This window comes from Taudactylus pleione, unplaced genomic scaffold (assembly GCF_031769625.1).
Source record: "Taudactylus pleione unplaced genomic scaffold, aTauple2 ptg000105l, whole genome shotgun sequence".
In the NCBI taxonomy this organism is placed as follows: Eukaryota; Metazoa; Chordata; class Amphibia; order Anura; family Myobatrachidae; genus Taudactylus; species Taudactylus pleione.
In genome coordinates, this window is record NW_028284507.1 from 9,165,820 (window position 1) to 9,189,025 (window position 23,206).

The window sequence follows — 23,206 nt, forward strand, 5'->3', positions numbered from 1 at the left end:
AGGAGAGGGCTGATACATATCATTGCCTCTGGGCCTGCCCTATAGCCCAATATTTTTGCCACATTATTCGCCCCTATTATAATTTTAATAATACCACCTGGTATCTTGCTAGGTTAGCGGTACATAGCGTACCCGCTAGGCTGTTTTAGCGGGGCATGCGCCCGGCATCTATTCTCCCTGTCTGCAGGGCTTGGGGGCTGCCCGGCGTGTCCGTAAGTGCCGGGCAAGCCCCCAAGAGTGACGAAAAGGGGACGCGTCTTATAGACACGCCCCCTTTTCCGATAACCACACCCCCTTCTCGGTCGCGTGCGCGCCTTCGGCGCGCGGGCATGCCCTCTCTAGCTCCGGCGCCCTGCCTCCCGCCGGAGCTAGAAGGAACACTAGGTACAGGACCTACCTATTTCCTTAAATTAATTGATAAGGAATTTATTAGGTTCCCTCCTAAGACTTCTATTATTTATAGTGTATCGAAATCGCGGCTGCAGTTGCTTCTGTTTGTATATTTATTTATTTTTTTGTTTATTTTATTTATATGTTGACAGTCTGTATGTTATAATATATTTATCACGTGAGTTATTCTCACTATCAATATTGCTTATTTTTGTTTTTGTGTGATTGTGACTATATTTATTCAGACTCTATTGTATCTTGTATTTGTTATACATATTTTGTTATATTATATATGATAATCTTTTGTTCTGTGATGTCTCAAGGAGGCCTCTCCCCGGCCTTTGCCTGGTCTTGTCAACTTATCGAGTCCAGGAGACTGAACCAAGTTGAAATCCCCGCCCAGGATAATGCTGCCCTCTGCCCAGTCCTGTAAACGAACAGAAAAATATGATAAAAAAAGCTGCGTTAGAACGAGGTGGTGCATAAACAGTAGCTATGGTGTACAAATCACCAGTCAGTTTTCTAAGTAGAAAACCTCCCTGCTAGGTCCATGAGGCTATCCCTGAGGTGATAGTGAAGATGTTTTGTTAAAGTATGATCAACCACCTCCACTTAGTAGTGAAGGAGGTTGCTGTATAATCCCCAATTAAAAGTATCACGCAGGGTATTAGGGTCAGAACTGCGCCAGTGTGTGTCCTGTAATAGTGCCACTTAGGGTGTTTAAGATGCTGTAGCATTTTTTTTAGTTTGGAGGGTAGTGGTGTAACTAGGGTATTTGGAGCCCAGGGCAAGTTAAAAACACACCACCGTTTCTCGTCACTCAGGGAACATTTCTTTCGATTCCATATGCACCTTAATGTCCCCAGTAGTAGTGCCCCTTATACAGTGCTCCCAGTAGTGCCCCTTATTCAGTGACCCCAGTAGTGCACCCTTATACAGTGATATATAGAACAGGCAAAAAAAACCCAAAACCACAAGACTTACCTTAATCCCCACACCCGCCGCCATCCGCTCCTTCGCATAGCGCTCGCAAGCGGGTCGATGATTGGCCAGTGCGGCGTGCGCACTGCGCATGCGCGGGCCCCGGAACAAGCGCAAAAAAGCACTCGCTCTGGCGCTCGCATCCAAAAGGGGCGGCTGTCGATGTTGATCGACAGCTCGCCCCGTTTGGAAGGCGGGGAGGAGGGGTGACTGGGCAAACGGAGGCGTTCCTACAGGAACGCCTGCCGTTTGTGGGCGGCCCTACTGACATCACTCGTGATGTCAGTAGGTGGACTTCCTGCTCTATTAGAGCAGGAAGTCCACGGGGGCTTGCGGCCATGAGACCCTACCGTAAGGGTCTCGTCGCAAGCCCGATGGTCACGATGGTCTTGACCATCGCGACCATCACCTGGCCGCTCGCATAAGCTGTGGGTGGTCACCCACAGCTATGCGAGTGGCTAGGAGGCCGCAACTTAAAAAACAAGCGTCTGGCCCTGATTCAGAGCGAGCATTCGCTTTTTGCGAGCGGCTCTGAATCAGGCCCTGTGTTCCTTCCCCCTGACCATGTGCTGCCAGGTTGAGGAGGTGCAGCAAGATCGTGATCCCGTGCATGTGCAAAAATTACCAAGCCGACCGGCTTCTAGGGACTGCATCGGCTGCAGCCCCTAGAAGCCAGGTTACTGTGATAGCAGGGGAGTGGATTCCCATGAGTAGCACTCTGTCTCTGCAACCCCTAGGTAAAATCCGCCAGGGCAAACAAAAAACAAGTAACGTTACACCTTGGCAAAACCATGGTGCACTGCAGATGGGCCATATATATATATATATATATATATATATATTCGAGAGTGGTGTGTCCAAACTCATATCTAAATTGCAGTGTAAAAATAAAAGCTGTCCAGTATATAGTGTATAGTACAGGCAAAAGCAGCTCGAATTTACTCTGCATGCAAAAAAAATAGGGATGTAGTAAAAATTTCGACATTCACAATATTGAGAGTTATGATGTTGCCATTGTGAATATGTCGACATTGAATATGTCAGCATGTGCAGAATGTCGATATGTTCACAACAGTGCTGTAACAGGACTTTAATGCGCACTGTGCCGTCCCCGTCCCCTCTGCGCATAGGGACAGGGCCAGCCAGCACCCAGAAGCATGGCAGTGCGCGTATCGTCTAGAAGATGCTTTGTGCAGCTGTATACATGGTAGGACACTACCCGTAGTGTATAAAGAACGCTATGGGCAGGGCCGGATTAAGGTCCTTGGAGGCCCCTGGGCAACAAATATGTGGGGCCCTATCACTAAAAGTTGTATGTGTGTATAATATATATATATATATATATATACACACACACACACAAGCATATATATACACATATATGTGCATATATATATATATATATATATATATTTTTTTTTAACATATATGCACACACACATACATGGGGCTACCAGCCGTGTGTGTGTATATACAGTATAGTATATATATATATATATATATATCACACGTACATACATACAAGCATACAGCAGCATTCCATGCAAGAAAGGAATACCGCCATATGCTGGTTTTGTATATATATATAATATATATAGATACACATACACACATGTATTCATACATATACACGTATACACACCCACATATACAGTGCTGCTTACCTCTCCTGGTTTCAGAGGCAACAGCAGCAGAAATCATCGCGATTCGTGGATCATTGAAAAGGGGGCGGAGCCAAATGCAGGGGCGGGCTTAATCGTGGGTGGCGGAAGTCGGCTCTGTCGGATTTGTGCTGGGAGTAAAAACAGGTGGTTACATAAATCCAAACAAAACAAATGATTACAAAATATGGGCATAAATATATGTAACATACGCCTGGCATAAAATAGGCATGTGCTACTGCTGCAGATCGGCATGCTTCTTACGATGTGCATGCATCAGGCCGATTCAGAGAAGGACGGTAATGCAAATGCAACTGCATACTCTTACAGATCGCAGTTGCTAAAATATGCTAATGCTTTCCAAGACACATCCGAGCATAGGAACGCCCACTGCTACCTTCTCATATCCGTACGATGACGTGCAACAGCGTAAATATCGGTACCATCGACGCACAGCAGGCACCCATGCTTCATGTGCGGCAAGTCTGACCAGTCGCAGACTCGCAGCTCTCCTGACATGCAGTGAGATCTCGTGCTGCTAAAGAGATTGCAAAACCTAATTTATACATGCCTATGAAACGGCGACTAAACGGTCAGACACGCCTGCATTTTTCTAACTACCCCCCTCGTTACCACCCCCAAAAGCTGAATACCTGTCACTCAATTTGTGAGTGGGCCCTCTGGCCCTGATTCAGAGCCGGACGCTGTGACAGAGCGCTCGCTCTGAATCAGGGCCGTCCTTCTTCATTTTTAGAGCGGCCCCCTGGCCGCTCGTATAGCTGTGGGTGACCACCCACAGCTATAGCGAGCGGCCAGGAAGATGGTCGCGATGGTCAAGACCATCGCAACCATCGGGCTTGCGACGAGACCCTTGTGGTAGGGTCTCGTTGCCGCAAGCCCTGGAGTGCTTTTGGCTCTATCAGAGCCGAAAGCACTCCCACTGACATCACTTGTGATGTCAGTGGGGCCGGCCCCAGACAGTAGGCGTTCCCATGGGAACGCCTCCGTCTGGGCAGCCACGCCCCTGGCCCGCACACCAAAGGGGGCGTGCTGTCACTCAACACTGACAGCACGCCCCCTTTGTAGCGAGACCCGGCCGTCGCTATCTGGGTCTCGCGCATGCGCACGACGGAGCCGCCTCCGTCGTGTGCATGCGCCATCGACCCGCTTGCAAGCGCTCGCGAGCGGGTCTGAATCAGGCCCTCTGTGCGGGCGTGATCTCAATGCAATCACTGTGCGTGCGCATTAGCAAACAATCGCTGGATCTGCGTAAAAATCATCATTGCGTGCGTCTCTGAATCAGGTAATATGCTAATTTAAGTGAAGCCTTTTTTAGTAACCTAAATTACTCCCCAGTTTGTGGTTAATTCAGCATCAGGCCTTTTACTAACAAGTGATAAGAACTGTGCTACCAATCAATTCATGCTGCTGTGGTTCTTCTAGATCAAGATTCCAAGTTTAGGCGCACATCCACATGCAGACTAGGGAAAGACAGTACGATTACGATAACGTAATCGTACCGTCGTTCCCCATCCCCTGCAGTGCCTACACTGAACGATCAGTCATTCAGTGCAGGCACCCTCCATCATCCCCGAACATGGACAATCTGTCGTTATGGGCAGATTGACTGGCATGTTCGGGCGATGATAGATGTCGGAAACGACCAGCGGGAGCACGCATTGCTGGTCATTACCGATTTGTGCCCGATTAACGAGTGACTGAATGATAACGATGTCGTTATCATTCAATCGCTCTGTTTAATCGGGTAGTGGATGTGCATCTTTAGAAATCATAATGGTAAGGGATAATAATGCATTTAACAAAAACAAGCAACACAAACAAGCAACACACAATGCATTCGTTCATCAAGGTGAGGATGGCAGAGAAGCAGTAACAGATAACATATCTCCCAACACCAGGCTACACAAAATCAACACAAAATAAGGCCCAACCCTTGTCCGCCCATACTATGCCCCAATCTGACCCAACTCTGCCCAGCAAGCGCAAATTTGGTCAAAACTCTACCCCTTTAGAGGTACGTATTTAGGGGTTGTCTAGGGGTAAAATCTGAACAGTTGTGAGATATGAGAGAAGTAGGAAGAAGAGAGGTTCGGTTATGGTAAGGTAGATTTGTTTAACCTGCATAGGTGTGGCAGTGTAGGCCAAAGGAGTGTATAAGTTCACCAAGAGAAGAGATGTAGAGACAGAAGAGCATAGGGCCATGAACAGAGCCTTGGGGAACCCAAACAGACAAAGGAAGAGGGGTCTAGCAAGGGGTTGGGTATGCTCGGAAACCCGCCGAACAGAATCCAGAGGCCAGCATCGCGTCAGAGTTAGGATACCAACACCTGTCGGCCGGTATCCTAACCCTCTCATCTCCTTAACCCTCCCTTCCTGGTGCCTATACCTAAGCTTCTTTCCAGTGCCTAAACCTAACCTCTCCCTCCCCGCACCCTAAACCTAACCCTCCCCCTAGTGCTTAACCCTAATGCTAACCCTCCCCCTAACCTCGCTACTTACCTTAGGAATGGCGGCAGTCAGGATGCCGGCACCAAGAGTCTGACAGGTGTCTGGAGTTCTGCGCTGGCATTTTGAGCCCCGGAATCCCCGCAGTCAGTATTATGACCGCATCCACTAGCAAGAGTCTGACGTAGAGATGAGCGGTTCAGATTCTGTGGAATCTGAACCGCTCCGAACATTGGGGATCCGAGTCCACCCGAACGCTGTTCGGGTGTTCCCTGCCTGACTCGGATCCCCGTTCGAGGCCGAGCCAGCGGCAGCTGTGTGTTTGCTATAGCAGCCAATGAGAGTCACACAGACTCTCATTGGCTGCTGCACGGAGGGAACCGGTTGGAGCTCACTCATGAGCTCCGTCTTCCGGCTCCCTCCGCGCGTTATAGAGCAGAGCGGACAGCGTCGGGAGCGGGGATTCAGGTAAGTTTTTTTTATGTGTGTGTGTGTAAGGGGGCATTACTGGGGTGCATACTGCTACTGGGGGCCTGCTAATGGGGGTCATACTACTACTGGGGGCCTGCTAAGGGGGGGCACTACTACTACTGGGGGCCTGCTAGTGGGGGGCGTACTACTACTGGGGGCATGCTAAGGGGGGCATACTATTACTGGGGGCCTGCTAATGGGGGCACTACTACTACTGAGGGCCTGCTAAGGGGGGACACTACTACTACTGGGGGCCTGCTAAGGGGGGGGGCATACTACTACTGGGGGCCTGCTAAGGGGGGGCACTACTACTACTGGAGGCCTGCTAAGGGGGGGCATACTACTACTGGGGACCTGCTAATGGGGGGCATACTACTACTGGGGGCCTGCTAAGGGGGGCATACTACTACTGGGGGCCTGCTATGGGAGGCATACTACTACTGGTGGCCTGCTAATGGGGGGCATACCACTACTGGGGGCACTACTACTGGGGGCATTTTAATGGTGGTACTGCTAATGGGGGGCCTGCTAATGGGGGCATAACTACTGGGGGCCTGCTACTGGGGGGCATACTACTGGGGGCACTGCATAGGGGGCCCTACTACTAAGGGGACTGCATAGGGAGCACCACTACTGGGGCCATTGTGTAAGGGACACCACTGCTGGGAGCATTGTATAAGGGGCATTACTACTGTGGGCTTTGTGTATAAGGGTCACTACTGTGGGCACTGTGTAAAAGGGTCACTACTGTGGGCATTGTGTAAAAGGGGCACTACTGTGTGTCGTAACATAAATAAGAGACACTACTTTATGGTGTAATGTGAATCAGGGACACTGTGATTGAATGTGAATTAAGATTGTGCACTGTGACTCCTCGGGCTGTAGCCCACTATGTAAACAAGTACTGTGATTCTGCTGGCCGTACCCCACTGGGTGGGTACACTACTTTTCATTTCTGCCACTGTTGTGTGGCAATGTTTCATAGATGTGCTTTAAATTGTGGTGTCTGTGCCGCTGCTTTGTTGCTTAGTAACCAGTCAGCTCACTGCAACCTTTGGCCAATAATGTTGAAAACAATATTATAAGCTGTGAGGTGGTCTAAATTGACTATAAATGACTGGAAATTAATGTTATTGAGGTTAATGATACTCTAAGAAGAAAAAAAAGGACCAATTTATGTGACTTTAGCTTTTTTTGTCAATTTTTGTAAAAAAAATCCAAATCCAGTCACCGCAGTTTGGCAGATCCAAATCCGGACGACGAATTTGAACCAAATCCAAATCTGACAAAAATGGTCCGGCGCACATCCCTAATGTAGAGAAACTGATACCCCTTTTACACCAAAATCCCGGGTCCGACCCTGGAATTTGAACACTGGTCAATCCCGGGTTGAACTCGGCTTCAGACCCCATTTACACTGCAACTCGACCCAGGTTATTCCCGGGTTTGCCCCGTTTACACTGAACCCGGGTAATCCCTGCTTTTCTCTATAGAAGTCATTAAAAATGGTCTGACAAAGATGGTCACAAAAGGCAGCAAAAGAGAGGGGTGGGGACTGTTTCCAGCATTGCTACAGGCTGCTGTTCTGGCTGTGGCAGGCTGTGTATCAGCCTGCATTTGTGGCTGCTGGTCAGGTTGTGGTGCAGGCTGCAGTTCTGGCTGTGGCAGGCTGTGCGTGTGCCTGCTTTTGTGGCTGCTGGTCAGGCTGCTGTGGAGCAGGAGGTTAGGCAGGCAAACGATGGCTTCATATGAGTCTCTCTATGCAGGGCACTGACAAATTACATCATCTGCCAGTGCCCCAGAAGCTCCAATCAGCATCATTCAGAGCTAGCCGGGTCAAATAAGCAGGGTAGCACCCTTTTACACTGCCTCATGACCCGGGAACAACCCGTTTTCAACCCTGCTCTCAACCCGAGTAAGATTGCCTGGTAAATCGACCCGGGTTATTTTTTTGGGAGCCGTTCACACAGAGCCTCAACCCGGATCGACCTGGCAATAACCCGGGTTATTTGTTTGGTGTAAAAGGGGTATGAATAAGCGATGAAAGAATTAGGAGGCAGGCAGGGAGATGAGGCCAAGGTAGAAAAAGATGATCACTTTGCTAAAGGTAGTTGCACATTTAGGGTCATATCCACAGTCGGACTGGCAATATGGCAAATGGAAGAAAGGCTGATGAGCCTGTCCGGCTGAATGGATGTCTGGCCGAGCACCTCCTTCATCCGACGCTCTACTCGGCTGGTATGCTTAGACGGGCGTAAATCAAGGCCACACCCGTGGTGTGTAGCATGCCCCCGTGGCGCATGGCCATACCTCCGTAATGTATGGACACCCATTAGGTGAAGAGCTCGTCAGGTGAGGGGACACATCTTTAAAGGCCTTTACAACACTGGGGTTGATTCAGCTTCGGATGGAATTGCAAAGCTGCATGCAGGCAGCTTTACAATTCCGTCCTTGCTAAAATGCACAAGCAGCAGGTGTATGACACCCTCTGCTGCATTTGCGATCCCAGCACTGTGAACGAGGTTGCAGGCTGGGATCACGATGGTCGACAACGCCGGGACGCCGGCCAGCTTAGTAAGATGAGGCTTACTCAGGCTGGCCGGCTTGTGAGGCCAGGAAACTGTGCGTCCTTAGACGCAGTCCCTGGCCTTGCCACTCCCGGAAAACGGGGCCGTTTTTCGGGTACGCCGCCCATCCATGCACCCCCCCTTAAATGCCTCTGCCTTTCAATCAGGCAGAAACATAGAAGGGTCTGCGTACAATCACGCAGCAGGACCCGTTCTGCACATACATGCAATGCTGAATCAGGCCCACTGTCTGCAAAACAGCACATATTCACCTTTACTCACGTGCAAACAAATGGGCAAACTGCCACCCCGACTTTTAGCCTCCGAGGCCATTTGAAGGGATAAACCATTCTAAAAGGGCTCTATGCCCAGAAACCAGGAAAAGAATACTTGGGTGGGGTTTGATTACATGAATTGAATAATCACAGGCTGGGCAAGGTATATGCTGAGTCATTATGTCCCTGCTCACTCACCTGGGCAGACTAAAGTCATAAAGTGGTCGTTATTTGATACAAATGAATTATAAAGTGCCCAATACATCCAGAACAATAACAATGAATGAAATAACACCTTAGTGACGTGCGTATCAGTTGCCCCCCACTCATATACCCTGTGGAAAGCCGAACGTGAGGCCAGCGCCGTTGGTGTAGTGGTATCATGCAAGATTCCCATTCTTGCGACCCGGGTTCGATTCCCGGGCGGCGCACTTCTTTATTTTTTGTTATTATACATTCATAGAGAACGTGGATGTTCTATAAACCGCCGTGGAAGTTTTTCAGTAGAGTTCTAGAATTGCTTTACAGCAAACCGAACAAACTGAGCTGGGCGCCCGCTACCCGGTCCGGTACTACCTACAGACAGGCACTGGGATGGGCAGGCTTTTCCGGGGTCCTCTCTCTGCGCCTGCGCTATTCCCCACCGCCGCCATCTTGTGGTGACGGTTTCTCTCGCATTGTTCCAGGCCGGGGCGGTGAGAGTCGGCGGAGTGCGGCCAGTGCGGGGGACGGAGAGCGGTGCCCGGTGCTTCCCAGCGACGCTCAGCGTGCCAGCAAGTCACCAGATCGGCTTTGAGTTTTACCCTCTAAGCCTGCTTTCCCGCCGGGTCCCTCAGGTCCGATAGGGGCCCGGAGCCTGGAGCCATGGAGGACGAGCTGCCCAGGACCCTGTGAGTTCCCCGGGCCTTCTGGCCGCAAAATGTCGGATTGTTATTAATAATGTTATAGCTGGCCGGTTTCATTGCCCTGGCCATTGTGTGTGTGTGCTGGGAGTCTGGATGAGTCTTGTGGAGGCTGCTAACAGTACAGGAAGCTGCCGTAATAAGAGTGGCGGGTAGGGCAGGTTTCGGGTTTAGTAATGGGGACATAGGGATGGCTTCAGGGTTAGTAATAGGGACGTAGGGATGGCTCTAGGGTTAGTACTGGGGACGTAGGGCAGGCTCTAGGGTTAGTAATAGGGACGTAGGGATGGCTCTAGGGTTAGTAATGGGGACATAGGGATGGCTCTAGGGTTAGTAATGGGGACATAGGGATGGCTCTGGGGTTAGTAATGGGGTCATAGGGATGGCTCTGGGGTTAGTAATGGGGCCTTAGGGATGGCTCTAGGGTTAGTAATGGGGCCTTAGGGATGGCTCTGGGGTTAGTAATGGGGACATAGGGATGGCTCTGGGGTTAGTAATGGGGACGTAGGGATGGCTCTGGGGTTAGTACTGGGGACGTAGGGCAGGCTCTAGGGTTAGTAATAGGGACGTAGGGATGGCTCTAGGGTTAGTAATGGGGACATAGGGATGGCTCTAGGGTTAGTAATGGGGACATAGGGATGGCTCTGGGGTTAGTAATGGGGTCATAGGGATGGCTCTGGGGTTAGTAATGGGGTCATAGGGATGGCTCTGGGGTTAGTAATGGGGCCTTAGGGATGGCTCTAGGGTTAGTAATGGGGCCTTAGGGATGGCTCTGGGGTTAGTAATGGGGACATAGGGATGGCTCTGGGGTTAGTAATGGGGACATAGGGATGGCTCTGGGGTTAGTAATGGGGACATAGGGATGGCTCTGGGGTTAGTAATGGGGACATAGGGATGGCTCTGGGGTTAGTAATGGGGACATAGGGATGGCTCTGGGGTTAGTAATGGGGCCTTAGGGATGGCTCTGGGGTTAGTAATGGGGCCTTAGGGATGGCTCTGGGGTTAGTAATGGGGCCTTAGGGATGGCTCTGGGGTTAGTAATGGGGACATAGGGATGGCTCTGGGGTTAGTAATGGGGACATAGGGATGGCTCTGGGGTTAGTAATGGGGACATAGGGATGGCTCTGGGGTTAGTAATGTGGGCGCATGGATTTGATTAGAGTGGTGACGGCAGGCCACACTGGGCGGGTAAGGTATCTGCGGACAGGGCACGCTATGGTATAGGGGGTGTAGGTATTTGTGTATAGGCCACACTATGGGGGTGATGTTTAAATATTTGCAGATAGGCCGCGCTATGGGGGTTTTGGTATTTATGGATAGGCTATGCAACACGGGGGGCTGGCAGTGGTGGGCAGGCCACGCAGCATGAGGGGCTGGCAGTGGCAGGTTAATTGTAAATATTATATTTGTAACAATTGCATATATACAATTTCTCATTATTTAGGAGGGAATTCAATTGTTTACCTCGGCCGCAGCTCCCGTCCGAAAGTTATTAAATTATATTTGTGCGCTGATTGCTTATTACAGATTTCTGCTCGCAGCCTCCTTTGGTTCGAGCAGAAATACACTCAAAGGGAGCGATTCAATTCAGCGTGAATTAAATAGCATCGGGAGGGAGCTCGTGGAGCTATTCAATCGAAAGCTCTGTTTAGTCCGACTAATGATTTCTTCTCGCTCTCTCCTTAGGGTGTGAGGAGAAATCAGACTAAAGAGCCTGCCGCAAACTGATTTCCGGCTAAGCACTGCGCTAACAGCCTCGTGGCCGGCACTTTAGTCCCAGAATGCCGGTCTCGTGACCAAACACCCAGATTAAGTTGCGTGAACCGTCATTCTTCGATTTAACGGCTTCCCGACTGAGTAAACATAGAGGTGAATTGACTAGAGTCGGGAGCTCCCTCCTGGCGCTATTCCACTCCCGGTGAGTTGATTCGCCCCCAATGTCTGGCTTTTGGGTGCCTTATCCGCATCACACTTGGCTTGTGGGTGCCTTTACTATCATGTTAGACGGGAGAAGTTGCTTTATGTGGCTAATCCCCTGCGTTTGGGGTGCCACATCCGCGATAGATGGGAGCTGTGGGCCTGCAAAACAATTGGATTCTTCCCTTATGCTGTGTACACACTGGAGCGATGTTGGGTCGATTTGCTGATTCGTAGGAAGGGCATTCAATTGTGATGGGAGCCATTCAGTTGTTTACGTAAAGTGACTTCTCCCTTGCTAAGTGCTGGACACGCTGCAGTTAAGGTGAGCACGGCCCTCGCAACCAGCCCCAAAGCTTTACTTTTAGATGTATTTCTACTCACACCTCAGAAGGTTGAGATCAGAAACCTGAGGTAAGTGCAGACTCGGGGCAATTGAATAGCTCCTGGTCACTTTAGACGGGAGCTACGTTAGCCCACCAGACTTAAGGTCTCTCTTCTTTTTCTGCCCAGAAAACTGCTTTCTTGTCATTTTTTATTGGAAAAAAAAAACAGCCTTACAATAATGTTCAAATTTGGCAAGCTAATTATTGTTAGGTCATCATTTTATTCTTTTTAAAGAATGTTCTACCACAGTGTGAGTTTTCCTTGTATGGAAAAAGGTTGTCTCTTGGTGAAAATGTATTATAAGTTTAGGCCCCCATACGTCAAGTGGCTGTTTAACCGATCGTAATGGAACTGCCGATCCGCTGATCAAAAATGCGGACCAGCGCCCTTTGATCACTAATCCGTCGAGCAATTGGTGAAATTCTTCATGTTAAAAATTCTGATTTGCTGAGCCTGATTATATTTTGGTTGGTATTGGCAAATCAGGGAAATACCACATGTTGTATTTCACAGATGCCCCAGTGCCTGGGGATCGGTGAATTGACTCAATACATTGCAGATATATGGGGGCCTTTAGCACCGAGTTCATTTATCCTCGATATGTTACTGCGTGAGGAAAAGGGTTGTAGCCTTGAGCTTTAATGCCTGGAGCTATTCAATTAGAAGCCCATTTCCTTGCGCGGTAAACCTGCAGCTAACGTACGTTAATGCATGGGTTCCAGGATAAGTACTTGGAGCTATGAGTTAATGCGTTAGCGGCAGGGGCGAGTTTAGTTCGAGCCTCTGGAGGAGGTGAAGAGAAATCCTGTACGCTGCTTTAAGATGTAATTGAATAGCACCGGGCACTGCATCGCAGCTAATCCTAACTTCAAGGATAATTGAATTCGGCCCTTATCGTATTCTGGGTCTTGTTGTTACTCTTCTGTACTGTCTAGTTATTTCATTGGACTTGTCTCTTTCAAGCACTTGAGCCATCTATTTTATGGCTAGAACTAATATGCATGACAGTGTATCCTATCCATTCACATGGAACCAGTACCTCATGAATGTTTGGTATCATGCATATCGGACAATGACTCGGTGACATCACTAACTCTTAGAAGGTTGATGGGCTTCATAATGGTTCAGAGCACACAATGGATGACGCTCTGTGTAAAGCTGGGTACACACCTATACAATCATCTGGCCGTTCATCCAATATCGAGAGAACGGCAGTTGGATTGTATAGGTGTGTACGCTGTCCCGATTCAGGAGCATTAGCAGATAAACGGCTTTTAACGCTCCTGCAATGGTCGGGATTGGGAGGTCGCGTCTTATGTACTGTTTAATATTTATCAGTTCGACCTCCCGATCCCATAAAAGCCCGTACACGCTGTGCAGACATAGCGACTCAAAGGGGGTCACACTGGGGACAGACTGCATGGTTGATCGGGACAGTTTTACCCAAGCAGCCTGCAATCGGAAAAGTGTGTACCCAGCTTAAGTGACCAGTACACATTTAGAACATATGTAGATAAAACATACATGTTATGAAATATCCTCCCCATTTCACGGGTGTATTTTCATACGGCTACATTCACATTTATATTAAATATCATGAAATAATTACACACCAATCTCCTAGTCCATATATGGAGTCTTTTCCCCAGAATCCTTTCCTCTGCACTTTTGTGGTACCTATTGCTATTATGTCCTACAGGGGTGTCTGTTTTCGACAGTGACCATGTTGGCATTCATCGCGTTTACACGGATGACATGTCGACATTTTAGTTTCGACAATGTGACTGGATCCCTCCCACAGTGAAGGGAATGTAAAGTGAGCTTCAAAAGGAATCCCGACACCTGCAGCCCAATGGTTACAAATCCAGACAGCGCAGGTAAGTATACTATCCCTAGCACCTTTCTTCCCAGCCTAAGCCTCCCTTAGGGGTGCCTAACACCCCCCCAGTTAGTGCCTAAACCTAACCCCCTCCTCCCCGCACCCTGATCCTAACCTCCCCCCCCCCCCCATTGTGCAAACCAAGCGCCCCCCCCCCCCCAATTCCCCTAGCCTGACCCTAACCTTCCCTGAAGGGGGGGGGGATGCCTAACCCTAATTCCCCCCCGGGGGTCCTTAAAACCTAATACCCCCCCCGCCCCCATCCCCGGCCGAGTGTATACTTACCCCCGGCTGAGGACGATTGGTCTGGTATCCTGTCGGCGTTCCGGTGTCAGGATTAACATAGGCGTCGGATTTGGACGCCTATGTTAAAACCCTTGCTGGGATTCCTGTGTTGGTATTGAGACCGGCGGCCATGGTCTCATAATTCCATTCGCTTCAAAATGCCCACTACCTAGCCATTAAGTAATCTAGAGTGTTATCTGTGTGATTGTAGGGTTTCTAGTCCAGAGACCTGGCTTTCACAGCTTAGCGTTTGTCCATCCAGCATTCTGTTTCTCTTTTGCCATCTCACAATTTTTTCCCCCTTTCTTTCATGTTCGCACCCATCTTTCCATTTCTCTGTTCTTATAATTATAGTTTTGTCTCCTAACCTTTTTTTCTTTTTGTTTGTATTGTATTATTTTATGCTACATTTAACTGATGTCATGTAGAAAAATTTGAAACCACTTTTTGTGTTGTTTACTGAACTGAGGACACTTTGTGTTCCTGACCAGTACATTGTGTTCTGTAATCACATCCATTGTAATGATGTTGCTGCAGCCTCACTGACTGAGGATTTCTCAATGTTAGACTGATTATGTAGTGTTGTAACCTTCATAAGTGTTAATTCAATTAAGCATTTCTTTTTACATATATTTTTCAGTTTAGCAACTCATGAACCTCTGTAGATGTAATAAATTAACACACTGTGGCGCTGATTTCACACAACTGTGCAAAACTATTTCTACATATTAAGCTGCATTTGTGCAACCCTTTGATAACATGAGTGTTAAAGGAGAACTATTTAATCTAAGGCCGGGTACACATCATGCAATAAATAGGATGTATCATTCCTATGCGGATTGGAATGATATATCGTTCAGTATGTACTCTGAATTGTGTGTTCACGTGCGACGTCGTTCCATCTGATGTGCTGCACGTCAGATGGGTCTACGTCTGACGACGGGATTCAGTTCAATGCGGGGTAGAAGGGTATATATATATATATATATATCACGCGGTCGTGCAGTGTGTACGGCCGCCCTATATATAATTCCTCCGGGCGTCTGGTTGGCTGGGATACACATCGTTTTGATGTGTACCTCGCCTAATGGTTGTACAAGATGTAATGACACAACTGTAGAAATTCTGATCTCTAATTAGGAGTGAGGGTAACGTTCAGGCCACTGCCATCTTGCCCATGCGTGTTTTTGCTGTTTGTCATGGATTATTGTACGGTGCAGCTGTGAATACTGCCTGGGGTAGAGTAACATTTCTGTGTTGTGGTCTAAGACACTACTGGCATACACATGATGGCTGGAGGGGGTTGCTGCAAATAGAACCTGCTGTTACTTGTTAGCACCTTATTCAAACTGTGTTTTGCATGTATATTAAACTTGGTGCCGTCCATGCTGCTTTTGTCCCTCATTGTCCATGATAATTCAATGGCCTTTTGAGGAGGCCAGGTAGCATTGTTTAATGGAAGAGCATAAGAAAATTACAGGTTCTGTAAGAATGTAAGAAATAACCATTTCTAGATATAAAGTATTTTGAATAGGTCCCGAAGTGTACTCTATATTTAATCTGTAAGGGCTTTTCCAGACATATGTACTGAGTAAATGGGTAAATGGCATGAAAACAATGCATGCTTTAGGTGCATTCTAATAAGTTTTTCATATGTTTTTGATTCTTTGCACTTTAATCTAGAGCACACACATTAATGCATTGTTCCCACGCTTTGTTCCCCCCTCCCATTTTAAGCACTAGCGCTGGTTACACTTTGTGTTAGTGTAGATATGCTTTTTTTTAAATGTATTTTATAACTATGGTGTCAGGCCAGATAGCTGTGAGTGCAGCTACCTCACCAGCTAGAGGCACTTCTATTGTTTAGTGATTCTTTCTGGCGCGTTTTCCAGTTTGTCGATTCTGCGGCTATTTGCACACTCGTACATAAGATTCACTAATCGCAGGTAATCGGCAACTTTTGCACATACGGAGGCTATTAATGTGCATCCCGGTCATATTGTATGACGTTCTGTGTTTAGCACATAGCCAAAAAACAATTATAACATGTAAAGGCAGTCCTAAACAGCAGTATTTTTTTTTTTCTTCTGTCCATTGACCTTAGTTAGCATTTATGTCCGTAGAGGATAATTGCTTTGTCAGCATAAAGTCCACATTACGAAAGACTTGTTGGTTTGGGGCTTTTATGCTGTACGTAATTGTACACAACATTAATGGTCACATTTTAAAGAGGAAACCATTTTTTTTTTTATCAAACATTGACCTGTAGATTGTGTAAACTTGACATTTTATTTATTTAAAAAATATATATATTTATAAATATAAAGTTCTAATTTATTTGATTAAGGCACTGGAATAAAGCTAATTTCCTCTATTATCCCAAGAGTTTTTCTCACAAGTGACAAGTTCTGTTTAATTTAGATAAAAATAAATAAATAAATCTGAATTTGAACTTGCCAGGGGAAGCTGTGACGTAGGAAGACACCCACATTTGTCTATGCTCTCTCCAAAGCAGATTGATTACTCTTAAGGTGCATACACACTAGACGATATGCTCCCTGAGCGATATCGTCTAGTGTGTCCCCGGCAGGCTGTGCTCAATGTCGTTCATGACATTGAGCACAGCCGCTGAACGATATCATTAACGATATCATTCAGTGCCGGGCTCTCTCCCACATTCCCTGACATGCAGCAACCTGACGAGATCGTCAGGTTGGCCTGCATGTGAGCCCGATGAACGATGATGACGAACGACCCGCGGGAACGTGCGTCGTCGTCATCGTTCATCTTTTTGGGCTTAAAAATGGACGATAAAGTGGACGACTGAACGATAGCGATAGCGTTATCGTTCAGTCGTCCACTTTATCGCCCAGTGTGTACGCACCCATCAGCTGCGTGTCCACTAGCAGATAGTGGAAAGACAGTACGATTACCACATTGTACAGTCGTTCCTCTTCCCCTGCAGGGCCTAAACTGAACGATTCAGTCTAGGCACCCTCTCTCATCGCTGAACACGGTCAATCTGTCGTTATCGGCAGATTGACCAGCATGTTCAGACGATGCTTGATATCGAAAACGACCAGCGGGAGCGTGCATCGCTGGTCGTTTTCGACAGTTTCATGCACGATTAATGAGCGATTGAACGATATCGTTATCTTTCAATCGCTCATTTATATCTGTAAGTAGATAATGCGGCTTTACATTGTGTGCTAGACGTGGTGTGGAAAATAAAAAAAGGATCACCTCAAATGTGATTGGTTATTGCCAGCCTAAACGTTAGGTGTCCTGATTTGGCTTAATGTTCATTTACCATGCAACAGGAAACGGCTGTATGGTTTCTAACTGCTTGCATACCATATTTGTGTTCTGTGATCAAATGGAGGACAGTTTATCTTCTTAATGCAACTTTGTACAGTGGTTTGAGAATTGTCAATCCACATCATCTATGTTGCTACCATATGTTATATATTAGCCATGTGCCACCAATGCTTATACTGTAGGACTAAACTTTGTGTGCCAGTACATCATCATGCCCACAGATTATTACATCAGCCTTGCGCCTACACATAATATACCGGCTATGTATGCCATGTGCCCACACACACAGTATACCATATCTGGTACCAAAAATTATTGTAACAGTGAGCCTATGTACATAAAATACTAGCCATTTAAGACTATTGTACCACATTGGGCCCATACATCTTTATAAGTTATTTTGACTGATGTGTCCCAAAGCCCAATAAGATACCAGTCATGTGCATTGTACTGGCTTCTGTCTATATACCTAAAATAACATCCATGTGATAAACTATTCTTCCTGTGCAGATGCCATATACAGTATATGTGATGTGCAGGTCAGGGAGCGCTTCTTGTGGTTTCTGTGCTTTATATACCCTATGCACAGCATTCTCTTATGCTGATATTACAGTGTTTGTAGTTGCACTTCTACACTGGTACCAGGGTTCGGCATTATGCTATGGGGTACTAGTACCTGGAAATGATCAGCACTGTAGAATGCATAGGTAGGTATGCAGTCTGGACACCGGCGGACATAAGCCCGGCAGCTGGCTTCCCAACTGCTTTATCCCGTCGAGGGTTAAATGACAGGTGTCTAAATCTCGACGCCTGTCATTTTATCGAGACCGGTCGCCCGGCATCCCGATCGAAGTGACGCCGGGCGCTGCTGCGGACAGTCGCTGTAGGTTTAGAGCTCCCAGGGGGGGGGGGAATTAGGATTAGGCACCCCCCTGGGAGGTTTGGGTTAGGCTAGGGGAGGGAGGGGGTTAGGGTTAGGCACCCCCCCAGGGGACTTAGGTTTAGGCACTTGGAGGGGGAGTTATGGTTAGGCACTGGGAGGAATGTGAGGGTTAGGGGGGTTAAGTTAGTTGATGCTTAGCTGGGGACGATCAGGATTTTCAGCCATGTCGGCCAGTCGCTGTCGGGATTTGAACCGCCGGACTTTCTTCCGGCGGTAATTCATACCGATTCCTGTATAAATGCTGGGATCGTTTGTAATAGTTCATGTGCAGTGATGGGCATTCTAAAGGGAAGATAGGTGCAAATAAAAATGTAATCTAATTAGAAGCGACCATGTTTGTGTTTTTCTTTACTGCTTTGCCATACTATTAATCTATAGCTATTATAGCTATTTGAAATGTCATTGCATTTTATTTGCACTTTGTTCTTAACTTCACTTTGCTTTGTCTTCAAGTTATGTGGGGAACCTGTCTCGGGATGTCACAGAGGCTCTGATTCTTCAGGTGTTCAGTCAGATTGGTCAGTGTAAAAGCTGCAAAATGATTATGGATGTAAGTATCTGAAACGTGTCATCAGTACAATCCTCGTTAGTGTTAAAGGCATTATTTTCACAATCCAATTTTACTATATATATGCTTATAGGTATGATATGCTATACACTACATATAAGGAAGATTACTCTACATTGTGTTTCAAACGTGTGTGTACGTATGTGTGTACACACACACACGTAGCAGAATCATAAGGCATTTTTTGTTGTAAAAACTTTGGTTATTTCTTGGACATTTTCCTGTAATATGTTGTTTGTTTTGAACAGACGGCAGGTAATGATCCCTATTGCTTTGTGGAGTTCTTTGAACACCGTCACGCTGCTGCATCCTTAGCTGCTATGAATGGGCGGAAGATAATGGGCAAGGTACGTTTATTTACCTGAAGTCTTCAGGGTTACATATAGAAGGCACACTAATTAGAAGTATACTGGGATAACCTGTCTTTTCTTAGCATATGTTCTGTTCATTTCTCGTAGGAAGTGAAGGTCAACTGGGCGACCACTCCTAGCAGCCAGAAGAAAGATGCAAACAGTAAGTTTTTACTCACTATACAACATTCTTATCTACAAATAAACTTAATTAAAAAAAACAAAAAAAGTGTCATAATTAAAGATTTTAATAATCCTTAGATCAGTGTTTCTCAGCCTATGGGTATCATACATGGCATAGAGCCTGATTGAGTTACTCGCTGTTTAATTTAATTCAACCATATGTTGCATTTGTGTATTGATCATATTAAATCAAATAAGTGTTGCGCTAGTTGATAGGGGGTGTGTTGGTTGTGGTACTTGATAGACATGAGAAGGGGTTGAGAAACACTGCCTTAGATGACTTGTTTTGCTGTCTTTGTGCTAATATATTTAAGAACCAATCTAATCTTTGTCATCAGGTAGTTCCGTTGTCAGCACACTGCGTTCTCAAGGTAATTGTGTCTTCTTACAGATAAAATTAAATCTCTCGCGGGTGACCAGCGCCAGTCTGGCTATTCCTATCCACTCCTTTCTTCTGCCATCACCCACCCGAGCTGCCTATTTTCTTTTCACTTACTTTGGGGCAGCACGGACATCATTAAGTATAACCACTGGACCCAGCAATTCCTTAACCTGTTCTCCTGTAATAACATTGATGTCATTGAAGATACTGCTTCCATATTAGGCTGTCCTGTTTTAAAAAACGCAGTTGTGGAGCTACATCTATTTCTCTTCAGACGTCAATTATTAAAGAAGTGTACTCGTGCACCTGGAAGCCATTAAAGCTACGATGTGTTACAAGGAGCCAAAAAAAGTCCTGCTCTACTATTAATGCAGAAAATGCCTTCTTAAATGTGATCCATCATGACTCTTGTGGTAGTTCTGCCTCAAAGCTGAGGGGAATTAACATGTCCCTAGCTAGATTTTAAATGCCACTACTATCACAAGCGAGTGAATATATACATAAGCACTGAAGAAAGTGGTTGGAACTATGTAAATTGCACTTTAGTTATATATATATATATATATATATATATATATATATATATATATAATCTTGTATAGCCCGGCACTTTGGACCCACCGCAGGGTAGCTCGCTCCGGTGCCTTCCCAAGGAGGACAGCACCCCCCCCCAACATAGATCAACTCTGCAATAGGCGGCACTCGGAGACTTTGTAGTCCAGTGAAAAAAGTAGTGTCTATTTCAACATTTCGGGGAACACGTCCCCGTCCTCAGGATATCCTGAGGACGGGGGCGTGTTCCCTGAAACGTTGAAATAAACACTTTTTTCCACTGGATTCCAAGTCTCCGAGTGCCGCCTGTTGCAGAGTGGAGAGAGGGATCGATCTATTTTAATATAATATGAGAGGAATCGCTTTAACAGGTGATTTCTATATGCATAATTAGCAATAAGGGTTCTTAAGACTGATTTGCATGTCTCCGCCCACTACCCCAACAGGGAGGATTATTTTTAGTGTTCTTTGATTCTGTAATGTTGATCATTAAAAACTAGTTACAAGCCTGTTACTACCATCTGTAAGAAAAAAGAGCTATTATGAAGAACTACTGTATTTAAATGGCGTTTTGGCTTCTTGTAGTACACCGTAAGTTTATAAATGGTCTGTCTGAAAATTCAGCCAAATTCATAATGCTCTGAAGCTTGCAGCACTATATTCTTACTATTTAGCTGAGCATGACTCTGCGACTGCGTCTTTCCTCCTGTAGTCTACATTCCAACTGAGTTCTAGCAAATCCCTCTAATGGGACGTTAAGTGCTCCTCCCTTTCTCTTGTATCCCTTCTTACTTTTCTTTTAATCTACAATAATACAATTGTCAGCAATGCCTACTTCATAACTTGAATTGGCACAATGTAGAATAATGAGTATTATGGTTTATGTAAGTTGGGGCTAATATATTGAAATGCTTACTGGCTGCACAGATTGATTTATTATTTACATTAAATTTTCACTGTTTCTAATACATAACGCTGGTGTTCATACATATAGTTAGAGCTATTTCTCTAGTTTTAATTGCTACACAGTCTTTGTCAAATGTGAAAATGTTGTTTTCCCCTTTCACCCTGTTCCCATCTACTTTTCCCAATAAGATCATTTCCATGTTTTTGTTGGTGATTTGAGCCCTGAGATAACCACCGATGACATAAAAGCTGCCTTTGGACCTTTTGGGAGAATATCGTAAGTAAAAAAATCTTCCGTTTAGCCTTTAATGTGTAAGGTCAATTTCCTATAGATAACTTGCTGCGTTCTCCAAACCTCTTTAAAATAATGACACTATTGCATTTTAATTTCATTACTGTTAACTGGTTTTTAATATTTAATTTCTCAAAATTTACAGCTGGCCACAGACCAAAAAGGGGGTTAACGCATTGACCTGAGAATTCAGTTAACAGGCCACGTATGCCCTTTTTTTTAATTCCTATTTTTTTTCATATATATCATTTTTCCTATTTTACGTTTTATTATTTTTATTTACATTTAAGTAATTTTAGAATGTGTTTGCAATGATCAGGATGAAACAGGCATGGTTTAACTTTTTCACAGCTAGCGTGGTCTGCAGAGCAGCATTATTGCAGGTCTCTTCTGCACTGAAAGTTAAAATGAGAAGTGCTACATTTGAAAGCTGTACATCTAGCATTAGGGTGAATGACTCAATTTCCAGTCGCTTGCTTTAGCCCATGCTTGATGTGGAAGTAGCCATGTTGTGAGTGGGATCAGCTATAGTTTGTGGTAATGTGTTGAAGTTTTTAGAATCAGCCAATTTGCATGTACATCTGATTATGTGTAATCCCCCCCCTCCCCCTCCTCGCTTTACTTAGAGAAGTTAGTTTTTAGCTCCCACTGACAGGTGTAAGAGGACTGCTTTAAACAATTTCATTTGCTGACATTTACTACTTTGGCATCTAATAAGGGACAGAAGAGTGATTTAGGGGGCACGGTGTGGTCTGTTGTGATTTGCTTCCCTTATCTGTATGTCTCTATATTTGTGACCCTATAGGTAAACGGGTGTTGTTTTTTGTTTCAGAGATGCACGGGTAGTAAAGGACATGACAACTGGAAAATCCAAAGGCTATGGATTTGTGTCCTTCTTCAATAAATGGGTAATTTATTTATTTATGGCTTTTCTAAAATTAACATCACAGTTCCATTATGGCAGGGATGGACAAAATCTGTCCTCGGGGACCCCTAAACAGTTCACGTTTTCCAGACCACCTGTGGGTCACTTAAAATTTGTCAGTTAATAATTATGAATGCATCTGTGCAGCAGCTAGGAGGTCTGGAAAGCATGAAATGTTAAGGTGCATACACAGGGAACGATCTATACCACCAACGACTTGAAAGATATCGTTCATAGATATCGTTCATAGATCGTTCAAAGATATCTGTCAGTGAGTCATCCTGCCACATCTCTGAACAGGGAAAATTGACGATATCGTCCAAGTTGGCCTGCATGCATGGACGATGAAAGATATCTTTTATCGTCCATGAGGGAACACGCATCATTGGACAATCATTCACTGACTAAAAATAAACGATATGAACGATATATCGTTCAACGTTATCGTTCACGAAAATCGTCCCGTGTATGCAGCATTAGAAACCCTTGAAGACTGTACTCTGTAACCCCTGCTAAGCAAAATCAGCTCCTTAATCTCTGTATGTATATAACATTGAAAGGACATGAAATACCGGTGGCTGTTCAGCCGCCGGTTCAAATCCCGGC

At 45.9% G+C, this 23,206-nt stretch overlaps 1 protein-coding gene, 1 long non-coding RNA gene and 1 other non-coding gene across 3 annotated transcripts in view; 2 read left to right on the forward strand and 1 right to left on the reverse strand.

The window, feature by feature from the left end:
• Window positions 1–359: 359 nt before the first annotated feature.
• LOC148525558 (uncharacterized) lies at window positions 360–8,894 on the reverse strand. Its single transcript, XR_015878270.1, has 3 exons — window positions 8,809–8,894; window positions 3,036–3,163; window positions 360–817 (listed from the first exon to the last, which is right to left on the reverse strand). It is a non-coding gene; the product is annotated as an uncharacterized LOC148525558 (long non-coding RNA).
• Window positions 8,895–9,171: 277 nt separating this feature from the next.
• TRNAG-CCC (transfer RNA glycine (anticodon CCC)) lies at window positions 9,172–9,242 on the forward strand. The gene has a single exon. It is a non-coding gene; the product is annotated as a tRNA-Gly (tRNA).
• A 157-nt stretch (window positions 9,243–9,399) lies between these two features.
• Window positions 9,400–23,206, forward strand: part of TIA1 (TIA1 cytotoxic granule associated RNA binding protein) — a 40,612-nt gene continuing 26,805 nt past the window's right edge. The window contains exons 1-7 of the mRNA XM_088470831.1: window positions 9,400–9,701; window positions 18,896–18,992; window positions 19,259–19,357; window positions 19,469–19,523; window positions 19,882–19,914; window positions 21,573–21,660; window positions 22,508–22,583. Coding sequence (XP_088326957.1) covers window positions 9,676–9,701; window positions 18,896–18,992; window positions 19,259–19,357; window positions 19,469–19,523; window positions 19,882–19,914; window positions 21,573–21,660; window positions 22,508–22,583 — 474 coding nt within the window. The 5' untranslated portion in view covers window positions 9,400–9,675. The remainder of the gene's footprint in view (window positions 9,702–18,895; window positions 18,993–19,258; window positions 19,358–19,468; window positions 19,524–19,881; window positions 19,915–21,572; window positions 21,661–22,507; window positions 22,584–23,206) is intronic.